The sequence below is a fragment of the Sander vitreus genome, chromosome 4 (genome assembly GCF_031162955.1).
Source record: "Sander vitreus isolate 19-12246 chromosome 4, sanVit1, whole genome shotgun sequence".
Lineage (NCBI taxonomy): Eukaryota > Metazoa > Chordata > Actinopteri > Perciformes > Percidae > Sander > Sander vitreus.
This window is the reverse complement of record NC_135858.1, coordinates 21,179,567-21,202,960: the sequence shown is the minus strand read 5'-3', so window position 1 is coordinate 21,202,960 and position 23,394 is coordinate 21,179,567. Positions and strand designations below refer to the sequence as shown.

The window sequence follows — 23,394 nt, the reverse complement described above, 5'->3', positions numbered from 1 at the left end:
TTTAAAAAAGGCAGCCCAACCACCAGAATTCAGAACGAAGGACCGAAAACAAGAAATTGATCTTAACTAAAATTAAGTTATTCATGTTTTGTAATGATGTAAAAGTTGTGTTTACATTAGTCATGTTTGTTAACAATATTTTCAATCATGACCGGTACAAAACATTATGTAAAACTACATCTTACGCAAAGGAATTCCAGTAATAATAATAATAATAAAATAGTGGTAGCAATGTTTGCCGGGGATAACAGGATTTCACTCAGCCCATAGGCTGTGGTGGAACAAAAGAACTGGCGTGCTAAACTCAATAGTGTTTTAGAGTCTAAAGGGTGCTGACCAAAAAATCATACTGGCAAATGAAGTCATCAGCACTCATATATGTATAAGTATATAATACTTTTCATAATGCATAGCAGCAGGGGAAATGGATCCGTTTTAGCCCTCATGCTTGCCCTCTGTTGTGAACAGGTGGGTTTTCAGGAGTTTTTTTCAAGATGTCCATAGATGTAGCATCACAGATTCTCAGAGAGAGAGAGTTTCAGATGGTGGAGGGTACATCAAGTGCAGAATATTGTACATTTTATCTACTTAAAGTTACTGATGTTGGCATTTATATGATTTATTACTGTAATCATTTTTTTATCCCATGACACGTAGTGTATCTTGTTCTCAGATGATGAAAAATAGTTGAAAACAAAATCTTACACCTGAGGAAAAAATAAGGAGTGCTGCACTGGGTCAATAAACTTGGTGTTTGGTGATGTTGAAGTAAAACAATCAGGTGCTCTTCAAGGATAGGGCAATGAGTCAAAATCTTACGCCTATTGAAGTACTGTTCTATCGTATTACTTTCTCATTTCCTGTTTTTCTCAAAGCTTAAAGCTCTTCTGCTAAAAATGTGCCAAGAGCTTTGGCAGCTAATAATCACAGCAGTTTGAGGATGTCTGTCACCCCGTATCACCCCTGGTGGGAGTCGACAAATGTTGGGAGAGCTAATTCAACTTGCACATTCGCCATCACTGGCAGGCACTGGCTGTACGCAAAGCTTCATCAGAGCAATTTTAACTTTCTTGTATTATATAACTTTCGTGAACTGTTTAAAAAAAAATGTAAGTGTTCTTTATATAGCAGTTTTAGTTGCCCCTCATTTAAATTTTGTTATTGTTTATTTTGTTTTTCCTCAGATATGAGAAGGAGGAGTACATGGCTGCTAGATTAACTGTAATTCCAAAAGATTATAAAGTTCAATTTTATTGTTTGTAATATTGGTGTTATTCTCGCATTGCCAGACCTTCCTCTATAGCGCTGCGGAGGAGGGTCTGGCTAGTCCACACAGCATTCCGGGATGGGAGAAAAACGTGCTCTGGTTTACTGGCATTTCTTTTTAAACCAATTACAATCGTCTTGGGCAGCGCTAAGTGCTAGACGGAGCCACGGTGCCTCGGAAAGGAACTTGTTTTGGTGGAAAAGTTGTTTTAGCCGTGCAAAAGAAAACTCAGATTGGACAGATAGTCTAGCTAGCTGTCTGGATTTACCCTGCAGAGATCTGAAGAGCAGTTAACCATAGTCCTCATAAATCCACCGGAGTTTAAAATGCCAACACAAAGAAAGCGGAAGGTAACGGATATCATAGCAATCCCGGAAATGAAACGTCATCAATATAGACTATATTGGTGTTAACTTGATGCTGTATTTCTTCAAGGTTTTTGTTTTGACAAGGGATATTTCAGTATAATGCCGTATAATCCAAGTCTCATTTATCCAGTAATATGCTTGGTACTTCCCAAACACATGCATTTTCGGTTACCTTACTATTTAAAACACTTCCACATAAACAGTCTCACACTTGCACAGGTGCGTTTATCGCTATGTACTCGTCCAACAAGAAGCATGACCGCCTATTACTTTAATGTATCAAGACTTTGTTTTTGGATTCTTTGTTCACCGTGGTGGCATGCAACAAAAACAAAGTTTTGTTCACAAATTCAAGGCAACACTTAGTGAGTAATTGATATACAAATGGTAATTTTGTGGGTAAAGTATTTGTTTAGAGCAATAATTACAAAGATTTTAATTTTAATGAATGTCTATCACTAAATGAGGTAACACAATGGTGATTGAGCCTTTGTCCTGCTGATGAAAGCCCTTGCATTTACAGTATTTCATATTAGGGAAAATTCACAAATGGCGCACAGTTAGTGACCACGTTACCAGTGGTTGGTCCGCCGGAGAGGATAGGCGGAGCTAACGAAACAGACTCGCTCTTTAACTCACTTGTGTGTAAAATGGCGTAGTGTTTGATTTTCAAGGACGTAAGTTCCAAAAACACACCTGCAATTATCGCTCATTGCCATAGGTGCCACCAAAGAAAACAAGTTCTTCGAGATTGTAACTTTAAAATCCTCAAGTCAAGTTAATTATTTGTACCTGTTGAACTGAATTTTACACAGCAGTTTCACCAACTTTCAGGAAGTTTGGCAAGGTGAAAAAGTCACTAGATAATGTACAAATTGTATGTGTGATAAGCGCAGTTTAAAATGGGAAGCAATGTACCTGCTTCTACAGCCCTCACAGTGATATTGTGCCAGCCAGCAGTCTCTCGGTCCAAAATCTTTCCCAGTGTGATGGCACCCGAATCAGGATCAATATGGAAGATCATCTCCTGGTCTGTGGTCCGATCGATGGAGAACCTGTAACAATAGACACAACAAAACAAGATATAGATGTTGCGAAAGAGAAGCAGTACAGTAAGTGAGAGGAAGGAGAGATAGACGATAATTGTTGAGAAATCTCAGTGTTTCAGTAATTTAATTAAGTTATTCGTTGTTGTATTTTAAGAGCTTAACGAGAACTTGAGTTGATTTTGGGCTGCATTAAATAATAACAGCTCATACAGAAGGGATCAGGGTTTAAGTAATTTCAAATAATATTTTAGAGGCATTTACTAGAGACTTGTCCTGTGACTCTAATAGCACTGTGTCTTTCCTGCAGGCAGCTATATAGTAACTCTTTCTTGCCTATTCAGAGTAAGAAAATAGTCATTAAATTTTCATTGTGCACTCAAGAAAAACCACAAATACATCTTTCCTTCTTGGGGTACTTGGTGCTCTGTAAAGATTGGTGAGTCAACAAAAACCCGCTGAAAGGTTTCTTTGTTCTTAGTTCCTCTCCCCCACCACACACACACCTGGCTGGCTTACTCATGCCCACATAAGGCATCATAAAGTACCATGGGCATTATAAACTCTTAAGGCCTCTAACAAACATGCTAGCCAGCATCCTGACTCACGTGAATGACAGATGTTCTAGATATTAAACATAATGTCATAAGAACCATATGCTAAACTGATGTGCTATAGAGAACAGCACATGGATTAAATTGGTTTGTAATCACACTATTTTAAAATAGCATTTTGCATTCGTATTTCATTCATGTCAGCAAATGTCAATATATGTTTCTTTCACGGTTTATTCAAAACTAGCTTTGGATAAAATGCCCTTAAGATAATCTATGTTTGAGATGTTGCCTGTTCACATGACAATCAACTCTTGCAGCATGGTACTAATAATAATGAACCACTCAGTGTTAAAGATACTGAAACGAGGTTACACACTTCCACACAGACAAACATACAGCCTACATGCACGGTATGTGTATGTGCATTCTTGTATCAGTCAGTGTACAGCCCTGCTATATCTAACATTAGCATCCATCCCATTCAGGGCAGTGATTAGATTTGGCTGCAATACATTTAAAATACATAATGATTTCTCTTTCCTTTACCCAAACTTGAATTGTGCTGCACACTATCTTGTTTGATCTGTCTTTTTCTTGCACTCCAGTCCAGTTTTTAACAGACCCAAAAAGACATCAACAACAACTCTTAATTGGTTTTGGCCATTCTTGTCCCCCCACATGCCTACAATCACTATGATTCAAAAGTAAACAAAAACTGATCCTTAGGTTTCCAGTACATGGCAGTTTTTTGTGGGAGGGGAGTGGGGGGACCTCATCACCATGTTTTTAGTCTCTTAACAATTCTTTTTCACATAAACAGAATCAAAAAGCTTCCAAAACAATCCACTTGCATCACAAATAATCACTTGGCTGCTTTACAGATGGTTTTCCACATTTCCAACATAGGCAAAGTAGTATTTATGTCCTTTAAACTAGATAATAATTGTTGTATCTTGTTTGTTTTGTATCTAAGAGCATCTTTTGACAAGAGCATCTAAGCTGCCAGCTGCAACCCCTAACCTGGTTGAATCCTCATATGTCAGACTTTCTTTGTTTTAGTTGTTACATGAGGTTCCATTGGCAGGAGCTTGTTTTTATAGTGGCAGACTTAATTATTCATTCATTCATTAATCATTATTATTATCAATCATCATTATTCACCAATTGAAGGTAGTCTTGCTGATCAGATCCACAGCACATGCATGTTTTGCATTAAAACCTCATCACTCAGTGTGCATGCTGATGCAGAGTTCAAAGAATGTGTGTTGCCTAACGCCAGAGGCCATTAGCTCACTAATTTTTCCCAGAAGGTGGCTCCTGGTCAACCTCTCTCCCGCCCTTTCACTCACTCATCCACACTTACTCAAACACATGCACCACCCCCCCCACACACACACACACACACACATATATGCTTCCACACGTATCGCACGCACACTTTCAGCTCCAGGCTGCCAAGATACTGGTGAACGACAGCGCTGCCATGTGTTGTACTTTATTACACCTGGAACTCTGGGCCTCATGCATTTTTAATCGAGGTAATTTGCACAGGCACTGCGTGTGTCGGTGTATACTCTGTCAGTGAGACTGTCTTAGCCCTTATCTACATTCCCCTCTCACACTGCAATTGCTCTTTGGAGGACATATAAACCACAGACCTTGGTACAGAAGATTACTATACGATATTGTTATTATCACACATAGTGATCTGAGAGAAAAAAAGAGACGTACAGTACAGCTTAATCCATTGCACAAATCCCATCATCCGCCGCTAGCTTGGGCTTTCACTCCATCTTCAAGAGGAATTGTTGAAAAAAAAAGATTTTGCTACCTATGTATCTACTTGCAGCTAGTGAGTTATAGTTCTTTAAAGTTCCATTTTTCATAGTACAAATTTTGTTCTAATAAAAATGTATCTACAGTCGTAAAGTAATATACAGTTCATGCAGGAGTGAATGCATGATAGTGGGCTTGAGGAATGGCTGCCCATGTGGCAGTGCTGCAGTGTCCCATCCAAGCCCCATAAAAATGAGGGACTCATTGTCATGCAAACGGTTCCTCTGTAATGTTATTATTCCTATTTAGCAGTAATCTTTCCCACAGCAATAGTTTATTGCCAATGTTTTGGTTGATATATTTTATCAGGCTACCTACTGTTGCGAAAAGCAGCTGTGTGCCTACAGTATCTAAGTACTGTTTTAATCTTATTTTTATATTTTCATTCATTTTTGTATGCCACATTTTTAACACAGCCAAATCATTTTCATTTATAGCAAATTTAATATTATTATCAAATCCAACACGTACTTCAATACAACCTCAGTGCTATTGGGTCAGAAACAATTCTCTCCTTTAAAGCCCCAGTGCACTCTATCCATTATCTTTGAAGTAGTAGTGGTTTGCATTCCAATGTGAGCCAATGTGTTTGTCCTATGTTATCCATATGGATAGTATACACCAATCAGAGACCTAACTAAAACTCTATGCAACGGTGTACATGTAGCTCGTGAGTAAAAGTTAAAAAAGCCATAATCTTTTCTGACACAACAAGCAGCTGAAGTGTGATATACATTCTACTATTTTTAACAAAATAATTTATTTCTGTTTGGTAAAGTTGGCCTCAGAGCCCTAGCCATACCTGACAGGTTTATTCTTCACATCTGGATCCCTGGCAGTGATGATGCCAACCAGCGCTCCTACTTTGGCATCCTCCTGCACTTCCATGATAGTGCCCTCTACTGGTTGAAAGATGGGTGGCTCATCTATGTCCGACACACTGACCCGGACAATGGTCTGGTCTCGGAAAGAACCCAGGTCCATGAAGCGAGGGTCAACATGCTTATTTACTGCCTCCACCACGACATTATGTGTGCGCTTGCTCTCGAAGTCCAGAGACTGAAAGAACAACAAGATTCTGTTTAAGAACGGTTTCAATCCACAATAAGCCAATTAAAGTGACACTGTGCTCGATACTGTCACTGATGGCCAGAAGCTATACCGCAACAATACTAATGAATGAGAATAGACTGTTCCAGACTCAATTCCAACTATCAACGGCAGCACTTAGCCAATGCATCAGTGTACATGTATCCAGTGTTGTGCATGAGAACATGCTCATTCTTTTGCTCAACTGAACGTATCCGTTTGCAACTAATGAACGTGATTTACATCACCCAAGGATTTACGGCACCCGGCATGCTGGTGTTTCGGTCTAACAAGTGACCGTGTTTAGCGGTGAATTTCAGGTGAATGCGTCCGTGATTGCTTATAGTAACTTATGTAAATGGTTGGCGTAAATAATAAACACAGATGTCCAGTGTCCATTTCATTATAATATTCAGATTTATCATAAATAATTGAACATGCACATGTATTTTAAGTTCCATTAAAGAGAGGTAGGTGGAGGTGGGGTCACATTTGAGCATTTTAAAATTTACATGAAAGTAACGCAATAGTTACTTTCTGAAGTAACTAGTTACTTTCATAATTTGTAACTGAATAACTAATTTAGTTACTTTTTAGAAGAAGTTACTAGTAACTGTAACTAATTACTTTTTAAAAGTATCTTGCCCAACACTGTTCACGAGAACACCTATAGTACATGTTCTGTTCAGGTTTTCAACAGCTGCAAACACTACGAGCAACCACGACACATTGGGCTAAGAGTCAGCAGTTAACACGGTCATTTGTTAAACCGAAACACCGGCATGGCGAGTGCAACTGGCAATTCAGACAACACAACAACCGGTACTGCTGAAGCCAGTTCATATGCATATTTGAAGGAGTTTTATCAACAAATCAGTCTAGATTACCTAATTCACTTAGTTTGGGAAGTGGGCAGTGACAATGATTGGGGGCTGGGGATGGATGGGTAGGAGGACGTTGCACTGAAGAAAGAATAGCTCGGAGTAGCTCATTAAAAAAACTGCATGCATCACTTCTTGTTTGAGTCTGTCTTGTCTGTAGTACCAGCTAACCACTAGGTCATCACCATTGAGAGCTAGAATGATTAAGACACATTGCCACATTGTTGACAATCCATTGAACCAAATCACTGCTGCTGGATGAATGTTGCATGTTCATTCTGTCATGAGGCCCCATTCACAACAGTGATGTGTCACTTAGAAGAAACACTTTTGACATCTATGTATTTCAATGAAAATATACTACTAATACAGTAGCATTCTGCATTTTGTTTCAAGGTGAAAAAAAGGAACACGGCACTGACCGTACCTGTTAAACCCCAGTGGGAAACCAATGATCATCAGTCATCTCTCTTTGGCCATCTCCTCAACGTGCATTGAGTTTCTCTGTCTGAACAGGGCCTAAGAGCTGTTCAGCTCATTGACTAGAAAGATTTAGCTGCTGGGAACACAAGAACGCTTACTAGGTTTTGTTGACTGCTAACCAGCAGAGGCCCAGTCACTTGTTGATTTCTAGCCAACAGAATCTCAATCACTTTTCATTTGATTCTGCCAGAGATGGAAGGGACTGCTGAGTGTGGCAAGGAAGCTTGAAATATTATGTAATGATTACTTTAAAAACTAAAACAAACAAAAACTAGCATACCTGGTAACGATACCTACTCTAATTTTGAGTCAAATTTTTCCAGCACAAATAAGCCATTCTCGTTTATAGTACATTGTGTTAATAAATTTGTAGCAAGGTGAAAAAATAGCGTATTTGTATGTTTTTTGCCTCTTTACTAGTAAAAAATAATATTGGCTTAACAGACAACAATAACAGCAGTGCAGCAATTCTTCAAGTTAACTGTACCTTCTTGATGGAGACAACAGCTTCCTGTGTCTCTACATCGGTAGTGACCTTAAAAAGTTCGCCTTCCTCTTTGATCAGATAGCTCATGTCTGTGTTCTCGCCCATGTCTGCATCCGTGGCAATGATGCGTCCAACTGGTGTCCCCACAGCTGCCCCCTCTGACACAGAAAACTGGTACATCTCTGGTATGTGGAGTAGGTGGCCGGAGGTGGAAATCGTATTGACGGATAAAACAAGGAGACGTAGGTTTAGCAAAGAAACAGAGGGATGAAGTGACAAAAAAACAGAGTAGGTGTAAAACAAACACCAGAGAAGAAGGATGAGAAACAAAAGTAATGGAGAAGAAGAGGAAAAACAACACCAGTGGAGGAAAGATGAGGAAAGATAGATGGATGGCTGTAGGTGAAAAAAGGAGGGTGGGAAGTGAGACTATCGGTAGGAGAGATGGATTGGGAGCAGAAACAGAAAAGTGGGAGGAAGAAGGGATGAGAGTGTAACAAAGATAAAGAAGCTAAAGAGAGGAAGAGACAGGTAATGGAAAAATGAAGTTTGGATGGGATTATAATGAAAGAACAGCAACAAGTAGACTTCAGGCAGTCATTGTCAGTGTGATCATTGCATTCACATAAAAGGAGTGTACAAAATAATCTTATCCTTTGTCCATACACAATAATGTCCTCCATCTGCACACATCAGTGTTGTGTTAGCACTACATTAACACTAGCCCTACTTATTTACCTTATTTAATTATTAGAACTAATTAGAGATAATTAATTATTAGAACATATCACATTTACAATATATCCCTGTTACAATAGTATGCGAATACTATTATGATAATAACAGTATTATTATAAAGTAATAATAATAATAATAATAATAATAATAATAATAGCACATATATTAAGTGATGTGAATGTACATTATATGTTTTTTGATGTTGTCAATCTTAAATCAGAAGGTCTACTTAAAATGACAGAACAGACTAAAGAAAATGTTTAAGATCTGCCAGAGTTCATATTGAATATGATAAAAAGATAAAAGTAAGAAGATAAAACTGTTTTTTTCCCAAGAGGGAAAATAATGTGAAAACATCAAAGTCCTTACATATACAGCATGCCATCTTCCTTTGCATCTTATTTATGAAGCTGCTTTCCAAACTCTATCTATTTCCCATAGCATACAGTGTAGATACTATAATCCTGCGGGGTTTATCCCTCTGACTGGGTAAATATGATTTACTGAGATGAAAAAGGGATTTATACAGAAATAAGAAAAGGTGTGTGGAGACGTATCAAATACAATCAACCGGATTGCCAGATGCTGTTCCCCCAGCTGTAACAAAAGTAATAGAGTTATGGTTTAACTCCAAAAAAGAGGGTGGAATAAAGAGTTGAAAGGAAAGCAAGACAGGGAAGTACTATATTATTAAAAAATATATACATATAATTATTATTCAGTTAGGTGTAGCATTTAGCATGTTTAGTAATCCAAAAGAACACCACTTTTTATTGTGCTACATGTACTTCTGTTGGTGCAATATGTAAACAAATGTAAACCAGACTCTATAGCTGTTTGAAGAATAAGGTTTTCTTTTAACTGAATTAAGGTGTTTTGTGGTGCAGTGAGACAGATTTTTAGCTGCATGTTTTACATCTACCTGTTGTACATATTGCTTGCTGAAAAGCCATTTAGCCATATTGCTTGCTGAAAAGCCATTTAGCCGTAATGCCCCCTCACCATCATAAACCTATAACATTTCAATGCAGGAACAATCAAACGTATTGATTTAGTCCTCTCTTGAGCCTCGCTTAAATGAATGATCAAATGTGCGGTGGAACGTATCAATTCTCCGCATTTGATAGACTACTTTGTTATGGGCTGCAGGTTTGATCGGCCCATAAATTTAAGTTGGTTGATTTTCTCAGAGTACATGGAGGCCATTCAGTATGGTCGCTGATGCTGCCATTGTTTATTGGTGTCAGCGGCCTGCATGTTGCAAACTATATTATGTGTTTTATATCATCTTCTCAGTGTTTCTATGTCTTGACTTTCACTTTCCTCATTACTTTCCTCTTTGTCTCTTAACTCTCACTTCTGTCTTTTAAATTCTCAGACCTTTCCTCCCTCTCCTTAGTCTCGCCATCTCTCTCTCTGCCTAAAATCATGTTAAATCATGTGTGGGAGACACTTACTCTGTGGGAAGCGTGGCGAGTTGTCATTAACGTCTGTGATCACTATGGTCACCGTGGTGGAGCCGGAGAGACCGCCCATTTGTCCTGCCATGTCTGTTGCCTTGACGACCAACTCATACCGATCCTGTGTCTCACGGTCCAAATTTGCCACTGCGGTCATGATGATACCTAATGATTGAGGGATAGAGGGGAGATTGAATGAGAGAGACAGAGTGGGGAATAGTAAGTGAGGCCAATGGAAAGGTTATTAGTGGGTAGCACTTATGCAACAAGCAACTATATTTTTCTTCTCAGTCAGAATATCAACTTCTGCTAAGCGCTGTATTATGGAGACACAAGTGCAGCGCATTCTGTATTTTACCTCCTCCGACTTGTTGGATGGAAGAGATTGTGTCACATTTGCGCCTCTACTCATACACCATTTTTTGGCTCAGCTGTATTCAAATTAATAATATATAGGGGCAGAATGAAGGCATGCCTCAGCCACATTGAATAGCATCACAACTCCTCCATGATATGGTAAGGTTGCACTCAACTTTGAGAAGTGCATTTCCAAAGAGCAAGTGAGGGACATAAATAAAGTGATAAAATGTACAGAGTTAGTTAGAAGATGCACAGACAGAGGCAGAAACCTATGCAATGGCTTCATTTGCTGGAGTGTACATGCTCTAGCATTTTAACAGAGTTAGTGGTCAGTTCAAATCCTGCTAGTCTTCCAATTTAAAGAACTATTTTAAATGTAAAAGGGGAATTCCTTACATTCAACTAAAGATAAGCAGAACAATAAAGAAGTGACAACCCATTGTGGAAACAAATCTGGTCAGCTGGACCAAATGCAGACATCCTGACCAATGCGGAAAGGTTGTGTTGGATGTGACCCTGCACCATAATGCCTCATCATTGTTAGGGTGAGAGTATGTGACATCTTCTTCATGGAGATTATATAAAAACAATATTTAGTTACTTAAACAGCCAGTACTGTGTTCTCTCTTTTTATTCTTTATCTGTCTCTCTTACAAACTATCACATAGTCCTTCTTGATTTAATAGAGACATTCTACTTGTTGGCCCAGCAGCAGCAGCAGCATCAGTAGCTGGCTGGTTTACTGTGCAGTAGTAATATATTTCCACTTTACCCCTTGGGATTTTACACATCAGAAATGTATTGATGCATTTCCTGGGCTTGGTATGCTGTCTCCCTCCCAAAGGTTTGCATTGTGTTGGGTACACAACTCACTGATTCCAGTCACATTTTGCCCAGGGCCATGTTCTATGAGTAGCCAAAATACAGTACATGCAGCACTGGAGTTAAGGAGGGAGACAGATGACATGCTCCTCTTTCATCCACCAAAGGCCAGAGGGAATGCATCTAAATTAGGGATGTCACAAGTAAAGCCCCAAACCACAGCTAGTACGCCGCACCATTGCTCTAACATCATGGTAGAGACTATATGTATATGACTCTTCATGGTCTGTATTCATCAATGCAGTCAGTAAAGTCTATGGGGTCCATATTCCGATGCATATCACGCAGCCTTAACATTAACCAATTTAACTGAGTAATAGAGCTGTGTACAGCAGCCTCAGTATGTTAATGCATTACATTAATATGACATAAATTATGCTGTTCCAATCTTTTCTTCACATCAATTGTGTTTCTGTTGTCATCTCACTAAACAATGGAAATCTAATTCTACTGTGTATCTACAAAACTACCTGTCCTTCCATATAGGGCTGGCGTACTATAAAAATTGAAAATAAGTAGTGTAGCCAGGCTAAGGTGTCAGATTGCCTTTTGCATCTGTTAGAATGGCATTTCCTCTGCTGCTGTGTGGGTCAGCAACCAATGATCTGCACATATTTCTGCAAGACATTTTTCATAAAGCACTGAAGTTGACATCAAAAACTGTATTCTGAAGCATGCAGGTTTACATTTTTTTAGACTGTTGTTAAATTAAAACACTAATAGAATAATCAATAATAGAATAGGTTGTGTGTTTTGGGTAGGTACTGTTTTTTAAAATAGTAACCTTTTGTGGTTTTCTATACATATATATATATAGTATATTGTATGTGGTACAATATCATGATCTACATTCAAATGAAACAAGGAAATGTCCTCATACCATCCAGCATGGCCAAGGCGACAGAAAAATTGCAGTGACTTGCTGTTCAATGTGTGTAAGGGGAGTGAGAGTGATATTAATGAGGCAGATTTCACAGCTGCTTTGTCTCCTCTTCATATTGACCTTCTTGACTCACACCTATTATTCTGGCCGGTCTGCCTACGAAATGGGTAAAGAGGGTTGGGTGGAATGGGGGTTCTTAGACAAAAGCTGGAATGAACCATCCAGTCTCCTGGCTAGTCCCACCAAGGCAGAGCCATTTATCATCCATGCGCCCAGACTGACCAATCAAAGTGTTAGAGACCAAAAAAAGGGATCATTAAAACTTTAGTGCTTTTCCCTTGGGGGGGCATTCAAAGGCAACACTGATGCTAAGCTACTCCTGAAAGACTGTGGGTGATAGGTGATTAGTTAGACATGTGATATTCTTTCATCCTTAGCACTAGTAGACAAAAAACAATAAACGTTTAGGCTTTACTATGCTGAACACCCAGTGCATTTGGCCTAATGGACACCAGCACTGAGTTGTATGGCAATAAAGTATTGAATCTTGAATCTTGAATCAAAGATAAAAATAATCAATAAAATAGGCAGTGACAATGCAATATATGTGTAATTAGCATTTTGTTTTTGTTTGTTTTCTCACTTTGAATGTAATATGTCCAATGTTAATGCCTACTTATTGTACAAAAGAAGTTTAAGGGTTGAAGGTGGCACAAAACACTATGTTGAGCCAAGTAATTTATGCCATATGGTATTTTGAGTGTTTGCTAAAAGGAGCCAGTAGTTATTGGCTAAAACTTTATAAAGTTGCTCGTTTTTGGCCACAAAGTTTGATTGATTTGGGAATTGTGGTGTCTGGGCTTTTGATTGCTTAAGTTTTTGTAGAAAAAAGAAGGAGCACAAGAAAATCTTATAAGAAAAGAAATAGCAGGTGTAGGGAGGGCTTAATGTGTGGCTGTTATCATTCTTACCTGTGTGTCTGTCAACAGTAAAAATCTTTTCTTCATCCAGTACGCTGTACACCACTCTGGCACTGCTGCCGTATGTAGGGTCGTCAGCATCTGATGCAGTAACCTTCATAACGGACGTTCCTGTTGAAAAAGAGACAACGTGTCAGAAAAGAGAATAAACGCTTCTGAACTTCTTAATGATGATCTTTTTAAGGTTGTGGGCTTGGGAATACAGCATACCAATAAGGGGTACTCACAAGTACAGTAACAGTAATGCACGTGTCAGTTTGTGCACTCACCTGTGTGTGCTTTCATGCGTACAAGTCTGTGATTATACTTGGGAGAGAGAGGTTAATGCATTCGGGTACCACTGCACCAGGTAGCTTTTACATCTCTATGCACATTTTAAACACATTTGTTTATGTTTCAAATAACCTTTTCACTACATCGATGCTCAGAGTTGTTTTACCTCTTATAGGCACCGAAAATGCGCTCAGAGATGAAAGAAAACATGGAGTCATAAAGTCAACTTTATATCTTCAAAGACTGTTAGAAGCTCAAGAAATCTATAACAAACAATTACAAATGATTACTGTCGCTTAGGCAGAGAACAGAGGCATTTCCACGAGGCCTCAAAATTTGGATTTGTGGAGCAAAAGTCATTATTTCCAACTCAGTGTAATATATCCGTTACCAGTGTGCAAACACAAGCCTCTGGCAGCAAATAGGCTGGCACACCTCTCCATTTAGTCACACATTTTAGTTAAAGCTTGGCCTAAAGCCTATACAACTTTAAGAATCTTAATTTTTTGGTTAAGAAACCGTGTACTTGCCTTTTAGCGAGTGGGCACATTGTTTTCTTTCTATAAATAATTTCACTTACAGGAAAAGGAAAATAAAAAAGGAGACACTACTGGGTGCCATATAAGGCCTCAAGCAGTGGCGCAAAAAGTGGGTATGTACTATATGCGGCGCATAGGGGCGCAGCACCATGGGGGGCGCCAAAGCCCCCCAAATGGAGTTCCATCATAGAATGTTGACATAGAAGAGCGGGTGGGTGCTATGAACGCTGAGTGAGCAGGTACGAGCGTACGATTAGTAACTTGCCGTCTATGGAAAAAGAGCAAAGCAAAACAGCTGTTGGGGCTAAAAATAGAAAAAGAAAGAGGGAAAAGCAGATGACGTGTCAAGGGATGCGACAGCAGTTAAATAAGTGGATGGTGAGACGCAACAGGTAGGATTTAAAGTGTGACGTCTGGGCTTGCAAATATTTATGTTAACAGACTAGCTAGCGTTTGCTAACACTGGGAATGTATCAGCCAAATGGGGGTTTATGGCTAGCTTACAATATGCAAAACCAAGGTTGCTGAGCTGAAAACTGATATTAAGGTAGCATGTACAATAAATGACAATAATCTGGAAAACATAACTAATGCTATAACTCTGGTTTACCATGGAATCATGCATATATTTGCTACCAAACTTGGAGGCTTGCAAATATCTATGTTAACAGACTGGCTAGTGTTTGCTAATTTAATGCAAACCAATGTTGCTGATAGCTACATTTAGATTTTGGTTAAACCCTTAAACCTTACTGCATAATAGTTGTCTTATCAGATGCCATCACTAGGCTGATTTAAGAATTTAATTTAGGCTGCTATATTTAACAGTGAGTTCATTTCATTCAGGTGTGAGGATGGTGGATCAGGAAAGACAGGGGAAGGCAACAGGTAGGTCTAACATTAGGTGGACGTGTAGGGGGAGTCACTTGATACCAACAGATTCATTTCTTAATATTATTGATATGGAAAAACTAATCAAAAATCTATTACATAATGTTTGTTTGACAATATGTCTTAGTGGAGAAGAACACAGGCAAGGAGTGAATGAGACAGACATGAGGTCGGCGATGGCATCAAGTACAGATGAGACCAGTGATGACATCAGGTAGGAGTTCTATTAGACCACACAAAACTAAATGTCCAGTATGGTTTGAAGTTCTGTTGACCAACCTATTCACTGTGTCCTTTTTGGGGGAAGAAATAGTGCAGACAGAGATGGAAAGCCACCACCACTCAAATCAAATCAACCAGGGGTGATGATTAGGTTGCCAATTGTCACGATTTGTTTTTGTTTATTATTTAAAGCCCATACATGATGATGTCCGGCACTTGTCGCTGCATACCCCTCTGACACTGGGTAGTTGCAGCACTGGCCTCAAGGACAAGGATTGGCTTTTTGTCTCCATCCCTCTGGCCAATGCTATGGGTAATTACTGACAGCTGGTGTGTCCACCAAAGGTCACCGCTGTAGCCTTTCTCAGAGCCCTGTCAAGCTACTGTCCAGCCACATAATGGCCTTATGCTAATGATGCTAATTAGTGGGAAGTGTCAAAGCACTGTTTGTTTCCTGTCATCCATTGGAGCTTGGAAAGAGGGAGGGAGAGGCCAGTGGATTATCATTAAAGTCACCCGGCCATTAAATCAGACAGCTCAGCATTACTATGCTGTTGGTGTCACCTATAGCACTCTTTTGTTCTTCCTGTATGTAAAGAGGAGCTGGCTGGTTAGCATGCCGACATAGAGCCAGCATATGATGCAGCACTCTACCTAGTCTATGATACGAGGGAAACAAATTAGGGTGTGCTATTTTGCAGCTATTTTACACTACATGGCAATGTGACAAATTAGCCCAAAGGTGAATTATCCCAAGAACCAATTGGTGTAAAAAGGGAGGACACACAAAAATGGATGGACAGACAGCTGGATAAGCATTTCTCCGGTATGTGGCTAAACCAAAGAATTATTAATTCTGGCACTATCAACAACCCTGTGTGGGTCTTAAATCTTGACGTATTGCTGCTCCCAGTGGATTCAAAGCATTGCATATTAACTAGGTTGGAATGAGTTTTTAATTCATATTCTGTGCCGTACCATAAAGTCATTACCCCATCCAAATGTACCGAAGTGCACACTACCCTGATCCTTAGAAGATCGAGTTATGCTGCATTTAATTGGGGGATAAGTGAAATATCATTCTCATCATATCGAAAACATAAGGCTGTATAGGTATTTTCATTACTGGCAGCAGGCAGGGGTTTTGGTAATTCTGCGTACTTGGTTGTCCCTACCGCTGTGGGTCCAACAAAACCATTTTTCGTTCATTGGATTATTCCCTTATCTTAATTTTCCCCAGGTAACAATCAGTTTGATGCTCAGCTGTTTCTGGTACTGGCTGGCAGCAATGTCAGATAGCTTGGAAGAACTATATAAATGCAAATGCTTCTTTATTGTGTTTATATTAAAAAGAGAAGTGAAGCAGTGAGTTTGGCACTTGGGTTCTTATTAAAGCTCTGGCTTGCATCTGTGTTTTCAGTAGGAGAAGTCATTACTTACATCTGTTGGCGGGGTTGGCGTCCCACTTAAGCAGATTCTACTGTTGATGGACTTGTGGGAATTGAACAAAAATTATTGACTTTCTCAGATTCGAATGTAATGCATATTGCAGTAATAGGAGAAGTATGTCTAATGGAGAGAAGCTCCAGATATTCATTAACTAAAGAAAAACTTCAATCACAAATTGCTCTCAGATGAGACAGCATGCACTGTAGCAATAATAATTTTCATTACCAAAATATACAGGTTTTATTCTCTTTATTCCCCCTCATGGGCACATTTGTTTGGGCTGTTTCTTTGGTTTGGTTATACAACAAAACGTTCTTATTCTCTAAATATCCATGTAATAACAATAAAATAAAACAATTACATTGAATGACACTGTCAGTGATACCCTGTGTTATTGCTTCAGTTTTTATTTGTTATGCTTAAAAAATAATTATTTTGCAAAAACCTGCTTGATATTCTCTTCTTGCTGCGTTAGAATAAATGGGTGTGTGTTTACTATAGTACACCCTGACATCATGGTTGGGTGACCCGTTCCAGCCATCAGGTGAGTTCAAAAGTGCAACGGTCAACCAGAAGAGATCAGTGAAACAATATGTTTTAGCTTGGTGTTATGTAACTCTTTAAACATAATTTAAACATGTAAATATGTTTCAAATATATACTGTCACATCCACTTACAGCAGACATATAAGCAAAGTTATATTAATAATTCTTTATTTGTTTGTTTACATGTGTGTATGTTTGTACGTATGTGTATATGTACATGAACTTATATCTGTACAAGGTATCCTACATGTTTATGCTTGGTTGTCATTGTTTTTAGCCGTATGTCTATTTCTGTGTATATATTTTGAGAGCAACAAAAAGCCGGAGTCAAATCCCCTGTATGTGTTCACACGTACTTGGCCATTAAAGCTGACTGATTCTAAAACATATGCAGCCTCTGTAATTTTGTTTTTTTGAGTTAACTTGTGTCACTTGCTGAACAAATGAATATTTAGTGTCCTCACTTACTCATGCTTTCACAGCCTGCAGATATATGCATTGTTGGTCTCACCATCAATATTAAAATAGAAAAGTCAGCGAGGTGCTAATTTTCAAATGTAACACAACTGATTTTCAGTATAATAATCAGATGATATGACAGCACATTTGAATTTTGCTTTTCCCCTAGCATTCACCAAAGCATTCATGAGGGCAACACTGTTTAGCAATGTTTCTCATGGCTGTGCAACAGTAATGAGGATATGGCTTTGTTATTCATTTAATCCTCTGAATGGCAGCTTTTTATTTAACATTATTTACCACTTCTATTTAATTGTTAATATTTCTATAGTTGTAATAATATGATAACTAACTCTTTAAGCCACTTAAAATCCCACCAAGTAAGTGAGATTAACAGCTAATTAAGTAAAGTAGATACCCTCAGAATTAGGAGCTTTGACATCACTGCTTTATGAATTAGTCTGTTTCTTACTGGTACACACAATACCCTCCTGAGAATCGGCAATTCATATTTGTCCTCTGTGGGGGGCATGCCACTGAGGCCTTTATTTCAAACACCATGCATGCAGTCTATTTGAATCTGAATGTACTGCGAAAAGCACGTCCTGGGCTTTGTGTATGTAACACACATAAGGATGCGGCCAACAGAACTCATGTTCTGTCTTTGAATGGGGGGGAAATGGGGGGAATTGCAGAAAACACATTTTAGAACAATACATGATCAAATGTATAAGATATATTGTTTCTTTTCTACATAACGATGTTGTTTTGTAGTTATGAGTCCTATATTATATAAAGATTTTAGAAGTGTACGGAAATGATAAGCCTTTCAAAATTTAAAACCCATGTCCTTTGTGGGGGATAGTGGGACTTGCTTCTCCTTTTTTTCAACCATATGCCATACTTCAGGAAACAGGGCGAGGCAGAAAAGATTTGGTTGAAAATTATTAAGGAAGAGTCAGACATAGATTTTTTGTCTTGCACATACACGAAAAACATTAACTTGATGTCCACAACAAGGGAAATGTTATAAAAAATAAATAAATAACATTACAATAACGTAACAAGCAACAGTCATTCCAAAATAATAACATAAGGTATTTGTTGCAAAGGACATTTAAGCAGTGTCCAGTAACCCTTGAAGGATAACGTAAAAAAAATAATCAGATGCAAACTAACCCTGGGACCATCTCTGGTGAACCGGAGTAAAGAGTAGAGTTGTTTTTGGGTGACGATGGCTATATAGTTAGATTTACGCACAAGTCTGGTTTAATGGTATCAACACAGGCTGTCGGAATGGCTTCCCACACCATTTCAGCACTCTGGGAGAGATGGTTCAATTACTGTGAGGGGAGCTGGAGGAGTGTGCCACGTGTGAGACACTAGACTGACAGCTATTTAAGAGGCAGCCTCGTAAAAGAGATTTGTGCCTATCTCAGCTGGTGCTGTAGTGGTGCGAGCTTCAGTGGAGGGGTCTAACGGCTGCAGTACTGAGCCTCGTTCCCGCTATGACCCGCCTCAATCTGCAGGACTGAGTAGTCCCTGCCCGCATTATGGATCATTTAGTAAAGCCATAAAAACTGAGGTGTTTTCACATGAAAAGTTATTTCTTCACTACTTCCACTGTGATTCATTCCTCTCTCATCTACGTAAATGCCCCAGGAGAGAGAGGTGGCGAGAGAACAAGGGAAAGAAAAAGGAGGGTGAGAGAGAATGAAGTATAAAGGGGAGAAAAATCTGCCATGTCATAAAAGCCAATAGCCTGCTTACATTGATCTTCTTCCAGACACCTACAAGGATTTGGGGATATTTTTCATCTCTCCTGACAGAGATTGTAAATCTAATCTTTGTGAGTCTTTGAACGTGTGTCTTTCAACAGATTGCATAATTACTTGTTTTTGCAGGTGTTATTGTAGGCCAGTGTGACTATTCAACTTTAAATGTAAACCTCTCATTACTTTCAAGCAAAGTCCCGATGAACAATGACACAAGGGTGTCAACCTTCAATCTAGACAAACAAACATTAAGGTACAAAAAACATTCTGTGCAGGAACCTTTTAACCTCCCTGTATCTGCAGGCCAGGTGTTAACATGATCGTTTAAGACAGCGTATTCCTTGCACAATGTCAATGTGTAATGCATACAAAACTAAAGACGGTGTCCATGCTTCTCTGCTTGATCACATATGGGATTAAATTGACAGCCTTATTCAATTTCACAACTGGAAATCTATGCATACATCGTGATGCTCACATATTCTCCCCCCACACACACATACACACTGATTCATACACATGACTACACACATCAGCCCAAATCAATTATGTCAAGGGCTGTGGTTGAGCACATAATGGTAGATGCTACTGGTCATACAGTATACATAAAGGAGGTTGGCAGAGAATATTGATTGTAAGTTGCTCCTGTCTTGTAGCATTGCTCTCTCCTGTGACCCTGCTGCTCCAAATATCTCATCTTCCGTTAGCATGACAGGCCCCGGCTGTCCTAATGGTGCCTGTAGCAATTTGCAGCCTCCTGGGCAACCTTTCTGGACCACAGCAACAGGGATGGTGATTATTACTGTAATCCCCTTGTGGAGTTCTCACATTACATACAAAAGGAGCGGGGGATTTATCTCTCGTGTTGACTATGCTGAGGGTGAGAGCAAGAGGAAGCTAGAAAGATAAAGGTCAAATGAACAGGAAGAGAAAGTTCAAAGGAAATAGGATGTTTTGTTTTGAACGTCTTTTCCACAAAGGTACCCCTACATGCATTAGTTTGTTTTCTTCATTCGTAAAAAGGCCTCTGAGTTTGTCACTTGCCAAAACAAAACTGGGAAAAGTCATTTTGGGTGTCACAAAAAACTTTGAAAAATATTGTTAAACCATGATTCACAGGGCTTTCTTTTTTACTGCTTTATTCTGCCTCACCACAGATGGCAGTTATTTATGTGTATTTTGTGTGTAAGTGTAACATCAATGTTATGCTGTTGTGCACTGTGGTGCAGTGATCATGAATACATTTTAAATGCACATTCCACAAGGCTTCTCCTATGCTGCTCTTTTGGCTTTCAGTCTTGTCAAACCTCACTTCAGGTATTTTACGAAGCACCTGTCGACTACATATCTTTTCCAGTACCAAATTGTCCTATACAGATACTGCAAATACATTTGATTTATTAATAACTGTACTGTAGTCATGATATCCTCAAACAAAGTGTGCTTGATACTTGAAATCAATACAGTGTCCATTAAAATGTCCAAAGACAAACTGCTCCATATAGTTAAATGAAAATGAAAATGAAAACAAAATGCACAAGGCATTGTGGAATTTACAGAGATAACATGCCTTTAGGTATGGAGAAAAGCAAGAAAGGTTCAGACGCTGACATTTGTTCAGTAGCTAAAAGTGCAGGACATTGTCTTAAAACATATCTCAATGGCCTTTGAGATTTGTCAATTTCTCCAACCTAGGTTGGTAAATTAGATTGTTTCTTTGATAAAGAATAGGATAAATGTCAGTCTAAGAATACTATTATGCTACTTTGAACTCTGTTGTTACTCTACACTACATCAACTTGTATCGTTAGCCGATAATAGCTCAGGATATTGGTCAGCCTAATGTCTGTTATCAGCCTGCTATTTGCCTGCCTGTTGTTCTTGGGACACTGTGACTTGTCAGTCAGTCAGTACGTTTACATGCACAGCAGTAACCAGGGTATGGTCTTAACCCGGTTACGTGGGTTATGCCAGTTCTCCCCATATAGATAAGCAGGGAAGAATGGGGAGAATGACAAGAGTAACTCTACCTCCGGTACAATAGGTGGCGCTCTGCCAACGCACAGTGTTTTTTTCTTCTGGTCCGTTGACCTATGTCAAAATTACACCGATCACTAAATTTGTACAATTTAACAATTTTCATTTTCGTTTCATTTAGCTACACACTCTTGTCACTGCATAGGTTCCCGCTAGATGACTGACAACTTGTTCGGCCTATTATAACGTTATCTGTAACCAGTGTCAGGTGGAATTAGCAAGCTTACTTTGTTACCTAGCTAGCTAACTAACAATAACGTTAGCCAGGGGCTGCAGCGAGGGCTGCTCGCTGCCTCCACTTTTTTGTGGAGACACAGCGTTGACAGACCTGGAGGTTTAGCCATCTCCGGATGTTGGCTGCTGCCTCTGCAAGGATTTGCTGCCGATGGCCCGCTAATTCGAGTAACGTTGTTTTGTTGTATGGTGTCATAGCAACGACAGTGCGCTGAATGAGTATGTCTGGTTCAAAACCCACTCCAGTGGAGTGGGGAGGGCAGTTGAAGCATGCGCAGACGCTTAAACCGATCATAGCCCAGTTAAGGTGTACACATGCCGTAGGCCTGACAAACTCGATTCCTTTTAAGGATTCGGGTTATTCTGAGTCATTCACTAAACTGATCCGGGTTGTGAGAGTCACTTGATTCAGTATTGCTAAATCGCCAAGGAAACTCAGTCCTACAGGAGAGCCATTTAGTCAAGGGAAAGAAAGCATTTTGAGCAAGACTGTTTATTTATTGTCTTAACTTAGTGTAGCCTAAACAATATATAGGCTTTCAATGTAGACATAGAAACAGGAACGGAGAAATGCCCGCAGTGAATGAATTATTATAATTTTTTTTTTTAAATCGATCGACCCTAACTCGAGGAGAAAATATACTCGCTCGTCTGCTACAGATCCACTCATGACAACGTAGCCGGCTGATTCGACTGACTCGAGGACTCATGAGTCATCATGACTCATGAGTCCCATGGTCTACCGAGCTTGCAATGTTTTGGACTGTCTGCTCGACCAAATTGCATTTTAATATACTACATTTATACACCAAACGTACAGTAGGCCTAGGCTACGTGCAGAACGTTGTATGTTATTTCAGAAGTAAAAGAATGGCTTTTGTTGTGGATTTGCTTTTCACCCTGACTCGAGGGGAGATGTCACTCGCTCTACAGATCCACTAATGACAACGTAGCCGGCTGATTCGCGCGACTGACTGACTGACTCGAGGACTCATGAGTCATGATGACTCATGAGACCCATGGTCTGCGAGCTTGCAATGTTTCCGGCTTTGAGTCTGCAGGTCGGGAAGTTCCTATAACCTGTCTCGGACTGTCTCTGCTGTCTCAGTCGCTTGAGTTGACTTGTGGAGTTATGGTTGCCTACGAAATTGTAAGTTATAAAGCTTTTGGGAGCTAAGATGGCTAGGACGAGTAGTAGCTAATGTTGCAAGAGGTTTGTATGTGGCGCTGTTATCATTTTAGATTGAATTGTAGTAGGACTCAACTGATGAGAATGAATGTGTGTGTGCATGAGCAGTGATTGACTCACAGTTAGACACCCCCCTGGCCCTAATTGGTGCATCTGAACAGGGAGCTGTGGATTTTTGTAAATCACACTAGGTGGTGCCAGAGGTGCCAGATTTTGTTTTTTAATTACCTGCTTCATGTAGTTCTACTCGAACATAGGGCCAGTTTCAGCAAATATGACAGAAAGTTAGTTTTATAAGGCTTACCTACTGCACCTTTAACCCGAATATAATAGTTTTTTTTAAACTGCTTGTAAAGTGTTACCTGAGGTTAGAGGCTACGGCACATACGACGTGTTGTGCCACATCTCTGCCACTCAGAGGTCCTCAGGTCCTCTCTAATGGACCCACATCAATCACAGGATT

General features: G+C 39.4%; 1 protein-coding gene across 1 annotated transcript in view; it reads right to left on the bottom strand.

The window, feature by feature from the left end:
- The window catches only part of cdh22 (cadherin 22), a 97,701-nt gene that overhangs the window by 44,495 nt on the left and 29,812 nt on the right, over window positions 1-23,394 (bottom strand). Inside the window, exons 3-7 of the mRNA XM_078248983.1 lie at window positions 13,309-13,428; window positions 10,210-10,377; window positions 8,015-8,196; window positions 5,877-6,133; window positions 2,554-2,690 (exon numbers count right to left, since the gene is read on the bottom strand). Of these exons, the coding sequence (XP_078105109.1) occupies window positions 2,554-2,690; window positions 5,877-6,133; window positions 8,015-8,196; window positions 10,210-10,377; window positions 13,309-13,428 (864 nt within the window). The remainder of the gene's footprint in view (window positions 1-2,553; window positions 2,691-5,876; window positions 6,134-8,014; window positions 8,197-10,209; window positions 10,378-13,308; window positions 13,429-23,394) is intronic.